The 13,099-nt window shown below is 57.3% G+C and overlaps 1 protein-coding gene across 2 annotated transcripts in view; it reads right to left on the bottom strand.

Annotated features, from left to right (window-relative positions):
• Nucleotides 1–1,876: 1,876 nt before the first annotated feature.
• Nucleotides 1,877–13,099, bottom strand: part of BSN (bassoon presynaptic cytomatrix protein) — a 94,858-nt gene continuing 83,635 nt past the window's right edge. For both annotated transcript variants that reach the window (XM_060633600.3, XM_060633603.3), the window contains 7 exons: nt 9,956–12,032; nt 8,867–9,666; nt 8,634–8,733; nt 7,993–8,124; nt 7,679–7,733; nt 7,234–7,326; nt 1,877–5,090 (listed from right to left, as the gene is read on the bottom strand). In XM_060633600.3, the coding sequence (XP_060489583.1) occupies nt 7,693–7,733; nt 7,993–8,124; nt 8,634–8,733; nt 8,867–9,666; nt 9,956–12,032 (3,150 nt within the window). In that variant the 3' untranslated portion in view covers nt 1,877–5,090; nt 7,234–7,326; nt 7,679–7,692. The remainder of the gene's footprint in view (nt 5,091–7,233; nt 7,327–7,678; nt 7,734–7,992; nt 8,125–8,633; nt 8,734–8,866; nt 9,667–9,955; nt 12,033–13,099) is intronic.

Raw genomic sequence — 13,099 nt, 5'->3', positions numbered from 1 at the left:
CGGGAGAGACTGGGCAGCAGTCAGGCTAGTAGCGATGTCCCCTACTCCATATACCCTGAGCCTGGGTGGTCTTCCACACCTCAGGGACCAGACTTCCTGCACTCTGCCTTGCCTCTGAGATCCCCACTTGCCTGGACTGCAGCTTCCCCTTCCCCATCAACCACACTGGACTAGTTAAGTAAGAACAGTCCCTACTTTCTGAGGCCACTTACACTTGTGACCACCGAGTATGTACAAGCCTGTCAAGGCCAGAACTGAGAGGAAAGAGTGACTGCAGCCACCAAGCTGAGTGGAAAGGTTGAAAACTAAGATGTTCACCACAGTGTTATTTATTATTTTAAGGAAAACCGGGACCATGGTGCCCAGCCTTCAGGGTGTGTGCTATAGACTGGCTATAAATTCATCATGCAACTCTCTGGAGGCTGGGCATTGGAGAATAAACGTCTAAGTACCTGGGATGAACATGTAGAAATAAACAGGAGGCTAGAAAACAGAAGGTACTGCACCTTCTGGCTTCTGTTTAAAATGAAAAAGAAAAACAGGAAGTAAGGACATGTTAACATACTAACTCTGGAGGATGGTCAGAGGTGAGGCTGATACTCTTTTCCTTTATCTGTATCTTAAGAATTTTCTAGCAGCTCTGGGTTACTCTAGTAAGGAGGTTCACCCATGCTGTTGGGAAAGAACTAAGGTCTGGCAGCCTGCAAAAGTTGAGGGGTTGGGAGTAGACATAGCAAGGTAGATAGGTGTGGTGCTTGTTGGCAGCACCAGGGGGCAGCACCTGCTCACCTGGCTAACCAGGAACTGGGGCCAGAAAGAGGCACAGCCTGGACACACCCGCCTTGGAGGCACCATCCCTCAACACCTGCACAGTGAACTAACTGCTCCCTCCAGGTCCAAACCTGGGACCTGCCCTGAGCATGTTTGTGGAGGACCCGTTGTTTTTGGCCAGCTTGGTGTAGACTTAGCTGTGGCCTTGCCAACACTTCTACAACATACCCCTTTTACTCTTCTCCCTTTAACTGTAAACAGGACTGTCACAAGTTTGAGGCTTTGTTCCTCTGGCTAAGCCTTACCATTTCAGAAACCATCCCAGAGACAGTCTGTAGGTTGTTTATATCAAGTCCTTTTATTCTGATACCACAGAATTACCTTGTCACAATACAGGGGGAGGGACACTGAAGTACCACGAGTTCTCACAGAGCACAGGAGGACGGCACACAATTCACAAGGTCATGTGGAGGACTCGGGTCATTGCACTTACAACTGTAAACTTGTTTGTTTCACTTTGTACAGCACTCTTCCCCCCCTCCAAGGAGAGAAGGAAAGAAAGGGAGAGAGGCAAGAAGGGAGGGAGGGAAGGAGTGAGGGGAAAGCAAAAACAAGACATGGAAGCTAGCAGAGAAAAGGCTTTGGGCAGCCACCACTCTCCAGGGCACTGCGCTTGGAGAGCAGGAGCTGATTTGATCCCAGAGGCTGAGTGGGGCAGACACGCACACACATACACATTCACACGCTTGTTCACATGCATACACACACAGTTATCTCACGATTTCCATGGCTCTCCAGCGCCACCCCAGTGCACATGGCAGCAGGGCTGCTGGTACCCAGGGAGACAGAGATGATATCTCTGAGGAGTTTCAGTTGGTCAGGCCTGTCCCTCTGACCCTGTCGGAGTCCACGATGACAAGTATTTACAGATGGGGGGAGGGTGGCATGAGGGCAGGGGAAGGGCCATGCTGCCATGGCAAAGGATCTGCCTAGAAAACTCCACATAGGTTCCACAAGACAGGCCATAGTTACTGCCACTGCTGCCCTCTCATCATGGGCCCTGAGACCACATTCTCTTCCCAAGGACTAAGTGGGTGGGTGGGAGGGGACTGTCGCTGTGAAGTGAGTGCATTAGGCCCTGGAGTGGGCAGACACAATGCCCTTGCTCATGACACTGGGGAGGCAGGTATGGAGAAGGCCTAGACCACATCCCAGAAACTCTGCCCATTTGGAGATGGGCTCGATGCCCCCCCCACTGCCAAGGTACCAAATGCTGGTCCCTCCGTCTCTGGCTGCAGTGCCTCCAGAGTCACAGCTGCATCTACACAAGGGCTGGGACACTTGTGGCCCAGAGGGGCCTGCTCCAGCCACCTTCACAAGGGGTGATGGATACAGATGTGTCCTGGGGGTACAGTGGGGAGTGGCAGATGTCAGAAATTTCAAACTCAGAAGGCTTGGTCACAAAGGAAATTTGCTGAAAAGTCAACATTGTAGAGCCTAAGACTGGGCCCGATGGAGGCTGACCTGCTGTCCTCTCCCTGCTTGCTCCCTGTTCCTGGTCCCACCCCCTGGCCTTTAGTGGGAAGGATTACTGCCTTGGTCCCCCATATGTCCAGCCACAGGCACATCCCCACACGGACTTGGCCCTGGGTAGTCAAAGGTGATGGATAGTGGCCTCCCTTAGCCCTTGCTCAGATGGGGCTCTTACAGCCCAGGCCTGATCTCTGGGATGAGGCAGGTGTCCTGGGGGATGGGCGAAGCCCAAATCCAGGAGGACCAGGGTCACAGGCCCAAAACAGAGGTCAACAGCCTCCTGCCCCATCCACAGCTGCCAGAGGTAAGCCAGGATCCCCCTCTGAAGGGCTGTGTAGACCTTATAGGAAAGTATGAGAAATGTGGACCCCTGAGAAATGCATGGTGCAAACCAGAGCAAACTGGAGGAAGGCCAGGCCTCGAGGCTCAGTCACAGGGAAGCTGACAAGCAGTGCGATACTTGGGCTTTAGAGATGAAGGGGGGCAGGGAGTTTAGGTCCTGGAGACAGATGGAAAGAGGGTCACAAAAGAACCTTCTGTGAATTTTGCTACTGAAAAGCTTCCCAAGAAACTCAGCGTGAAGCCAGTGTCTATGTGAACACCTGCTCTGGTCCAAGATGACATTGTTAGCTGTCCTTGCCACAAGTGCCAGAGACCTAGCTCTTACTGAGCACTTGCTGATCCCCTTGTCCCAGCCTAGATCTCTTGGCTCACAGACCTTGGAGCCCCCCCAAGCTACAAAGAAGAGGCACGGAGCAGGTACAGTCAGGATCTGGGGTCCCTAGGACATAGCCAGACCCTGCCTCTGTGTCTCTGGCCAAAGACACAGCCCAGCTCTGTGCCTGAGCCATGTCCCACTGAAAGGGGTGGCCAGACGCCTCTGGCTCAGGGATGGGATAAGAGGGGGAGTGACTTACAGATGGAAATCATACAGCAAACCTTCAGAATGTTCACCCACACACTCCTGTGTGGGCTCCAGCAGCATGTCTACTCCAAAGGCTTCTTTTCACCTGCTATCCTGGTCCGAGAAACCTGCAAGGTGTGCGAGGCCCTGCTCTGCCCGCCCCGCAGCCTGCACACTCAGGCAACAATTCCAGCAGGTCCTCACTAGCTCGTGCAGAAGTCAGCTAGAAGCACTCCTGAAGGAGAGGTTCTGAGGCAAAAAGAACTCCCAAGCAAGAGGGTGGAGCAGTTAAAATGGATGAAATCGTGCAAAAAGGCTGCGAGCTGTGCATGCTCCACTGCAGGACAGGCGGTGACTCACCTGGCAGCAGCGAGTCCTGCCACAGGTCAAACATGCCACAGACTGAGAATTTCACACACACAGTGGGAGCAGGGGGCGGGGGGGGGGGCGGTGTTTGATATGAGCTTATCTATCCAGTTTCTCAATTGCATGTTTGCAATTAACTCCTTATACATAACATGGAATTTATTAAATATTAACAGTTGTCTTTGAGGGTTTATATTTCATTGCATAGAACGTTAGAGATGAGACTGGTGGGGGTGCCCAAGAGGAAGGGAGGCCCCCAAGGTAAGGGCCTTGGGGAGGAATGCCGCCCAGTACGCCAGGTGGGTGGACGGTGCCATACTCCCCAGCACAGGGCTCTGGGCCCTGCCCTCGCATGGCAGAAGCCCTGGCCCCTCTGCTCTGAGCATGCCCACTGGTGATGGCTTAAGAAGGACTGGATTGCACAGTAAACAGAGGTGGGCTGAGGGGCCTTCCTAGACCTCGCCCTGGGGTTGTGCTCTTGGTGGCCTGCTGCCCCCTATTGCTTCTGAGTCAACATTCTCCCTGTGCTGATCAGGGGCAGAGCAGAGAGGAAACCAAACCATCGGTCACAGGTGGTGGTGGAGGGGAGAGGCAAGGAGGCGAGCAGAGAAAAAGAAGGGGGAGAAAGAGAAACAAAAGAAAACTGCTTATGAGGTATACACGTAAATCAAACTGAAATGATTAAGGCTGTTCTTGAAATCAAAAGAAATCCCCAGGTGTATGAACAAGGAGCTGGCTGCTCAAGATGATGGCGGTGTCGCTGGGATGCTCACAATGGCTGGGGAGTTCGGGGGGGGGGAGCGGGGGGGCGGATGGCTTTGAGATGGTGGCAGGCGTGCTAGCATGCTGCCACCCATGGGCTGGGAGAAGCCTCAGCCAGTGCCCACGCTGCTTTTCGGTGCTATGGCCTCTTATTTCAGCGATGAGACAGTGTTAGGTCCTAATATTTGTAAAGTTCTCCCAACCCCATGCTGGCCACATGGAAGTCTGCTCCGATGTCACCCAGAGGGCAGGGTGAGGGGAGCAGGGCCCTGTGGCCACAGAGGGATCCGGGCCAGCTGGAATGTGAAGGAAACGGAGCCCAGGGCCCCCAGCCCTCAGTCGAAGCCCCTCTCCAAGGCTGTGGAAAAACTTCTGGCATCGTGGAGGGAGGGCAGCGTCCGTCAAAAAGAGGCAGCCTGTGCCCAAACTCTGTGTATAACGCATAGGAAGCCTGGCTGGCCGGGCCGCAGAAAGGCGGCTGTGGGAAGAGCAGCAGGACTGCCGAGGTGGCAGGGTGTCCGGAGAGGGCTCCTCCCTCCCAGCGAAGGCTATTCCTTGAAGGTGGCGCCCTGAGGAGAGCAGTGTCTCTGGAAAGACAATCACGGGTCCCCCGGGGCCAGTGGTCTCAACGTGTCCAGCAGATGCTTCACCCAGACAGCTGCTGTTAGAAAACATCCCGTTCTCAACGGAGGCCTGCCTGCCACGTCCCACCTGGTGTGAGTCTTTGGGCCAAGGGTTTGCCAGATTGCAGATGCTTAGAGGAGAAAAAGAGGAAGGGGGAAAGAAGGAAAGAAAGAAGGATTTTGTCAAGAGCTGTGGACAGCTGCTTTCCATCCCTGCCCTCCTCTTGGTGATCTGCCCATGTGCTGATGGACCAACTTTTCCTCACCCAGGGGGTCCCTACCCATTAAGTCTTGGGGAGATGGGTGCTTGGGCAATTTTGAGGTCACGAAGACAAGGACAGGAAGCAAGGAGTATCCAGGTGGCAGGAAGGGACATTTCTTGAATATAACATAAGTTGCTTGAGCGTGAGGGAGATGGGATTTTGTTTAAAATGGCCCACCTCTCCCAGCCCGCTTCTGAAATGGCCATAGAAGACACCAGGAGATGGGCACTCAGAGAAGTGCTGGCCGTGTGGCCCAATCATTAGCCAGATACCAGAACCTGAGGGAGATTCCTTTAACTACAAAGTTAGTGGTGTCACTGGCCCACCCAGGCTGTGTGGCAGGACGCAGAATAGAACCACGCCCGTGGTTCCTTTCGCTCCTCAGTGACACAGCCCTAGCCCTAAACCCAAGGTAGGTTCTGCCGTGAACCCAGCCCATGGGCTGCCCTTCCTTCCCTTCAGCACAATTTCTGATTTCACATCTGTTCTAGGGCAACTCCAAGGAAACATCCAGCTGGGCGGGAAAGCAGCAGGGAGCCCACTGTAGTGGGGTGAAGGCAGGAAGAATGCTGGGGGTGCTGCACTGTGGCTACTGTAATTAAAATAAATTCCAGGCTCTTTACTTTGGCCTACAAAGCCCACCCGAGCTGGCTCTCACCCCCTCAGACTTCACCCTGACCGCCTCTCCCCTTGCTGTAGTTCTGGCTCTGCTGGCCGTTTGTCTGGCCTGAAGGCCCACCTGTCCCATCCCAACATCGTCCCGCCTCAAGCCTTACCTCACACTGACTGCTTTCTTTAGAGCAGACCCCCTGCCCCACAACCCTGCTTCACTGGCTTCATAACACTTACCACCTTCAGAAATTACCTTTTTAACCTTTAGTGTTTTTTTTTTTAACTTATTTTTTCTCTGTCCCCCTTAAATGGACTGTCCACTTTGGAGGGCAGGGACCTGGTTTTATCTCCTGCTGTATCCCTCGCACCTGGAACAGGGCCTGGCACCTGCCTAGGACTTGACAAACATTTGTGGAATAAACGGGTAAGTGGATGAGAGACCGGACGTTTCTAGGGCCCCCACTGTTCCTCCAGAGACAGGCAGCTCTTCTGCCACTACACCCAACTCCTTCCTACAAGCAGCCCTGGCCTGGGCTCCCTTGTGATTTGTTCGCTGACTCTCTGGCCCTGCCACACACCTGTCTGCTCACCACAAGAAGCACACAAACCTCTAAACTCTTAACCTGAGAGGTGGTGAAGGAAGGGGATGGAGAAGGTCCCAGGGTTATGGAATGGTAGAAGGTGGCCCTTGGCCGTGCACAGAGCAGTGCGAGCAGCACCACTAGCCAGGCTACCCTCCCTGCCATCCTGGATGATGCGCTACCTCCTCCTCTGCCACAGAGGCTGGGCTGGGACCAGAGAGGGTTCCAGGAGAAGGCTTCTCATCCCGTGTTGGCCACTGCAGTCCAGGCAGAGCCATGGCCCCTGCGCAGAGGCCCTTCCACTCTCTCCCTGGGCTGACCTGGCTAGGGGCTGAGACTGCCTGTCCAGTGACCTCCCTCTCCTCTCTGTCCTCTTCCTGTCTGCCTCACTTCTCATTTTGCTCTTCCATCTTGCAGGTCATGAGCTCAGCCTGTGAAAGCCAACAGTGTTTTAAGTTCATGCTCATGGCTACTACGGTCTGCAGCATTGGGGACTCAGGCCTCACCAGACTGTCTGGAGCAAAGTCACCAGCACGAGGCCTCAGGGAAAGGGCTTTGGAATCAGTGCCCAGAACGAAGACCCGAAGTTGTGGGAGACGGTTGGCTTTGCTGGGTCCTTCCCTGAGGTTACTGCCTGAGTCATCTCAGCTAGCTTGGTTGTCTCTGGCCCTCGGGTAGCTGCGAGGCCCATCACAGCTGAAGGAAGTCCACCAGCCTCCTCCCAGCTCACATTTGTAGGAGCTACATGGGTCTGGTCAGCCAGGCCTTGGACCTTCACCCCTTCCTCTGCCCCGCCCTACCCTGGACCTGACACTCACTGTTATACGCAGAGTCCAGAGCTGTGCCCAGGCCTCTGACTCCAGAGATTTTTCCACAGCAATGATATCATCTCCTTTCGTCTCTTCAAGAGCCTGTGGAGCATTTACAGAGAAAGGTTGAGGAGGAGCTGTATCCCAGGGGGCCCTACCTACAAACTAAAGCCAGTTCAAAGTTGTGAGAGCCCCGGGAGGGGTGGTAGGCGTGGTGGAGAAGGACAAGGGAGTGTTGGCCCTAGCTTCCCTTTCCCAGGACCCCTATGGAGTTGGCCCCACATTAAGGCCTCTATGCGTTGGGTTCCTCCTTTTCCTCTTCCTCCTCCCACACTCACAGGAGAGAATACTGCAGCTCTGGCCACATCACCACTGCTAAAGACCAGACTCCTCCTAGAGGACTCCTCAGGAACCCCCATGCAAAGGGAGGCAGGTACAGGCAGCCCATACTTACCCTGCAGGGCATGGTCACCAGAATGAGGAGAACTTTTTGCCAAAAGCAGAGACAGCTGTGACAAAGAAAAAGAAGAGAGGCATCAGGAAATTGGACTAGACTCCCTCTTAGCTGGGGCCATTTGGCACAGTGAAGCCAAGCCCACCCCAAGGGGCAAGGACCACCCAGAGAGCCACTGGGCAGCAGCAGGTGGATGTTCAGGCTGGCCTATGTCTGGCTGACCGAGCCTGGAATCATTTCCCAGACGTAACCTCTGCCAGAGTAGGGCCCTGGAGCTGCCGCCCACCATGGACCTGGCTGCAGGCAGTGCCTACCTTCTGTCAGCTTGCCAGCCTGCTCTGCTGCCCCACCAGGGAGGATTTTGGAGAGCACACTCTCACCATCAGCGCCTGGCTGGCCGGCAGGAGCCCCTGGGGTCCCTCCAGGCCTGGCTCCGGCCTTCACACCTAGGGGGAAAGAAACCACCATCAGGAGACAGGCTTGAGTGGGAGAGCAGCCCTGAGGGAATCTGAATACAGGCAGTTGTGAGGTGGGAGAGTGAGGGGGAGGAGAGAGAAATGAAGAGAGAGAGAGAGAGAGAACATGAAGGAAAGGGGTTGGAGGAGGCAGAAAAAGGGAAGTTGAGGAAAGCAAGGAAGGAGAAGAGGAGGATGGAAAGACAGATGGGAGGAGAGAAGGGGAAGGAAAGAGACAGTAAGAAGCTGTGGTCCTGGCCCTGTACTCAGGTTCCCTGACCAGAGCTGCCTGGGCCCAAAGTCCCCAGTGCTGGTGACCCCAACTGGCTCATTCTAACCCCAAGCTTGTTTCCTACTGCAAAGGTCTGCAGCCCCCTGGGCACCTTCGCAGGGAGCAGTGCGGGTGGCAGTGCAGGGGAGCTCAGGACGCCCATGGGTGTAGGGAGAGGGCAGACCAGGAATTCTGGGCCGTGGCCGAGGGCACCAAAATACAGGCTCACCTGCAGGTCCAGGTCCTGGTGGTGGCTGGGCCTGAGGAGGCCTCCCCTGTTGGGGTGCTTTAGCTGTCCCTTTAGAGCCATTTGCCTGCTCTGCCCGTGGCTGCAACACAGAACCCATAGCTCAGATACTGTCCGTGGATTCTGCCCGTGCCCAGCCTGGAACCAAGGGCACGTCAAAGCTGCGGCCGCAGTATACACCCTGGGTAGGATCCATGCACTGGAGCCCTACTTACCGGTCCTGCTGGCTGGGAGCCTGTGACTGTTGGGGGGCCTGGCTGAGCCTTCCCTGCTGGCTGGCTGGCAGCAGAGGCTGGGCCCCGGGTAGCTGGCTGGCCCTGTTGCTGCAGCCGAGCCTGCGCTGGGGCCTGCTGAGGGGGCTGTAGCTGCTGCTGCTGCTGTTGCTGCTGCTGCTGCTGCTGCGTCTGTGGCTGGCGTGATGCTGTTGCCGAGGGTGTCTGCCTTGATGGTGGCGGCTGTGATTGCTGTGGCCCAGGAGCTGCCTGCCGACCTTGTGACTGCAGCTGGGGTTCTGGCTTTGGCTGTGGTGCAGTGGGCCCCGAGTGGGCCTGCCGGGAGCCCTTCTTGCTGTCAGAGGCATGATGGTATGCTGACAGAGCACGGGATGGCTGTGAATATTCAGCGGAGCTGGGGTACCCAGGCTGACCCTTCTTCTGCATGGCCGGGGCAGGGCTGGGCTGAGGGTGAGGCCGGGCCTCATGGCGACCCAGGTCCCGAGTGTGTGGTTTGGCAGCACGCCGGCCCGGCTCCTCACCAGTGTGGCGGCCTGAGTGCCGCCCGTGGTCACTGTGGTGCCGGTGTTCCTTGGCTGAGGTGTGGCGGCTCGGGCCACCCTCATCATGTGGCCACAGGCCCTCCTCGGGGGGCTCATCGTAGTCGTGGTAGCTGTGCCTGGCAGGGCCTCGCTTCTGGGAGGAGGAGGAGACTGCATGGCCCCCGTGGTGCCTGAACCGGTCAGAGCGGGCATCCCGGGGCTTATCAAACCAGTCTGTCTCCTCCTGGCCCAGGTGATACGCTTCAGAGACCAAAAACAGAACACCATCAACCCCTGGGCTGGCCGCAGGGGGAGGCCCAGCTGAAGCCATGCAAGGAAACCAGAGAGTGGGCACCACAGCCACAAGCAATTAACACTAGGCCCCCAGCCCGTCCCCCCCCACAACCAGGGCCAGGGCGCAGGTGGAGCAGCCCACTGGATGAGGCGCCAAGCCAGGCCCCCCTGGGACATCTCAGGGCCCAGGGCCCCATGGGCGGGCAGGCCCCCCGGGTGCTGAGCGGCTGCAGAAATCACCCCTGGCTGCCATTACCTTCGCTGTCGGAAACTACGCAGTGGGAGTCATCCAGGATGTAGCCCTCCTCACGCTTATATGTGTGGGCCCGAGGCCCATCCTTGACGTGCTCCTGGACGTCAGGCATGGAGTGGCTGGAGCAGAACTGTGGGCAGGTGTCCCCAGGAGGGAGGGTGCCGCCGGGAGGGCGGGGCCGCCCCAAGGGGCTGACGGGGCTCTCCTCTTCAGAGGCCTGGCTCCGCATGGGGGGCCGGGACCGGCCATGGGCCATGCTCAGGGACGAGGGCTTGGGGCCCGCTTTTTGGAGTCTCTCCATGGCTTCCCGTTCCCGTTCATATCCCCTGCCCCGGCTGCTGAAGTCATGGCCGGACAGTTTCTCCCCACTATATGCAGATGCCACCCGGGACCGGCCACTCCCTCCATACATGCGGTCATCTTCCTCCACTGGGTCCCGGCTGGACACCCCATAGTACCTCTGCTGCTCATACACATTCTTCTTGAGCCCATAGGTGATTTCGTCCTGGAACTTCCTGCCCCGAGAGGCTAGGCTGCTGCTGACTGCAGGGGAGGGGTAGGAGGCCAGGTCAGACTCCACATCCTTGGCCTCTTCGATAGGTGAGAATTTGGAGATCTTTTGCTCCATGCCCTGCTTCCGGTGCTTGCTACGTTTGGAGGAGATAGCAGCTGGTGCCAGGCTCTTGGAGGGATGCTTAGGCCCCATGGGACCTGGACCATACTTCTCTGCTCGAGTTCCATGTCTGTAGTCGCTGTCACTGTAGTAGTGGGCACTGGCTGGTCGGCCATTGCTCTCCAGATTCCGGTGATGGCCACTCTTCCCACGGGGGTCATAAGAGTCCTCTTCAGATTCCTCCTCCCCTCTGGTGTAGCAGCAGGGCAATGCAGTCCCCTCAAGGATGCTGGGTTCTCCCGGCTCTTTCCCTGGACGCCCGCTGCTGCTTGGCCCCAGGGGCTCTAGTCGCTGGCTATCAGGGGTAGTGGAGATACTATCCTTGGTCAGCTCACTGATGTCATCAATCATCACATAGTTCCGAGGGACATTCTGCTCCAGGCTGGTGTAGTGGGAGTCAGAGGGGTAGGTGGAGGCTGAGCTCAGGCTCACGCCACTACGGTCCCCGGCCCGGGGCAGCTCAGCAGCCTTGCCTTGATCATAGCTGCTGCTTACTGCTGGGCCACTATAGCTGGTTTCAGGTGGGGCTGAAGACATGGCCACAACTGGGCTGGCAATCACCTCATAGTTAGTGGGCACCTTCTGTTCCAAGTCGGCTAGTGACGTCTGGCGTGGTTTCTGGTGGGGGGCACGGCTGTCAGCTGGGACTGGGAAAAGAGTGCTCTGTGTGGTTGGCATGGGTGTTTGGGCTGTATAATGGCCTGTGGGACGGAAAGCCTGCTGGCTTGGCAGGCTAGGCTCAGCTGGGTAACTGGTGCCAGGAGGAAAGGCAGGTGCTGGGTATGTGCCGGGGCCAGGGTAGGTGGGTGGTTGATGGGCTGGGAATCCGTTCTGAGTTGGCCCACCACTGCCTGCAGTGTACTGTGGGGCTGGAGGTGGGAATCGGGGCTGTTGGAAGGCAGTAGGGCCAGAGGGGGTGGCAGGAGCAGCGGCAGTGACAGGGAAGTCAGCATACTGGCCGGCAGGAGTGGCACAGCCCTGGAGCCGCAGCTGGTTGAGCTCGCTGTCTGATAAGTAGTCACGATGCTCACCGAGACCACGCAAGGGCGGGTAGTCACGGCCACCCCGGTCTTTGGCCAAAGACTCTTTACGCTGTGTGATACCCAGCTCCAGGTACTTGAGCTTGGCGTCGATCTCCTTCTCCTCCTCGTCCAGCTCCGCTTGCTTCTTGCGCAGCTTGGTGGACTCATGCTCCACCAGCCGCAGGTCCCGGTCCAGCTCCCGGAGCAGGCTGGCCTTGGTGGCAGGGACAGCGGTGGGCCCCGCCAGCCCATGCTGCAGCAGGCTGGCTGCATACAGCTGTGGGGGGGCCTGGCCAGCCAGGGGCAGGTGAGCCTCCTCTGGAGGGGGGCTGGGCAGTGTCCGCTTCACCTTGCGGACCAGGCCGTTGGGTGGCAGCGCCGACACCTGAGACAGAGGGAAGGGCGGGCAGCACTGAGACCCAAGGTGTGGGTGACTTGGTGGGGCAAAGGTAGAAGAGCCCTGGCCTGGGTTGGGGCAGAGGCTGGGCTCCATATAGTTGGTGCTCTGATTCACCAGGCAGTCTTGAGGACTGCCTCCCCGCCCGCCGCACCCCCCCCCCCACCCCCGGTGGAGATCATCACCGGCCTGTGACCGTTTTACAGGCCTTCTCTCTCCCAGCACTCCAGGCAGCAGGGGAGGGGTGGAGCAGATGCCCCTCTGTGCTGGTCTCTAGGACTAGCCTGCCTCTGAGAACTTCTAGCATACAGCGGCCCTGAGGACCCCGCCCATGTCCAGTGGGCTTGCCATCCTCTCTCTCCCACTGAGTGTCCTGAGGTGAGGACAGTACAGTCTGGCTCTGGTTTCAGGTCTAGAAGCTGGTGGGGACCAGGGCAATAGAGGGCCATGGACAGGAATGGAGTGGTCCCTGGGTGCCCACCAAGATCCCCAGAGAATCATGAGAAGGGGCACAGGCTGACTGTCAGTTACTGCAGGCTCTGGGTCTTTTCCTGCCCCGTCCTACAGCTGTTTTAAGTGACATGCAGCTCAGCCGCCTGGTCCACCCTCTTCTCCCAGCTGCCCTATACCACCCTCTGCCAAACTCTCTGGACTGTGCTCTTGGCCTGGCCCCCAGCTCCCTCCACATCCCTGTTAGCCCACCACTCTCTGAGACTACCAGCTACCCTGCAGGGCCTCTCCAACCTGTCTCTGGCTGTGTTGCTTCCTGGTCCAGACTCCCTAACCCTGCCCTCTCTGTAGTTCTCCTCACCTGCCGTTCACATTACCTGAAGGTCCACATCACTGGATGGTGATGGAAGGTCTACCTTGGGTCCTTTGTCTCTAGTTCCTAGCCTTCCCAGAGTGCCCTGGGACTCTGGGCTTTTATGGACCACCCAAATCCCCAAAATACACTAGGCCCGGACATTGGGCTTCTTGCGCTTTACCTTGCCAAGAAACTACATAAAAACCTCCCACCCACACTCACCATCTGTCACAAAGAAAATGATAGTGTG

This window comes from Panthera onca, chromosome A2, assembly GCF_046562875.1.
Source record: "Panthera onca isolate mPanOnc1 chromosome A2, mPanOnc1 haplotype 2, whole genome shotgun sequence".
Taxonomy (NCBI): Eukaryota; Metazoa; Chordata; class Mammalia; order Carnivora; family Felidae; genus Panthera; species Panthera onca.
Note: the sequence above shows the minus strand (reverse complement) of the source record. Positions and strands in the feature narration are given on the sequence as shown.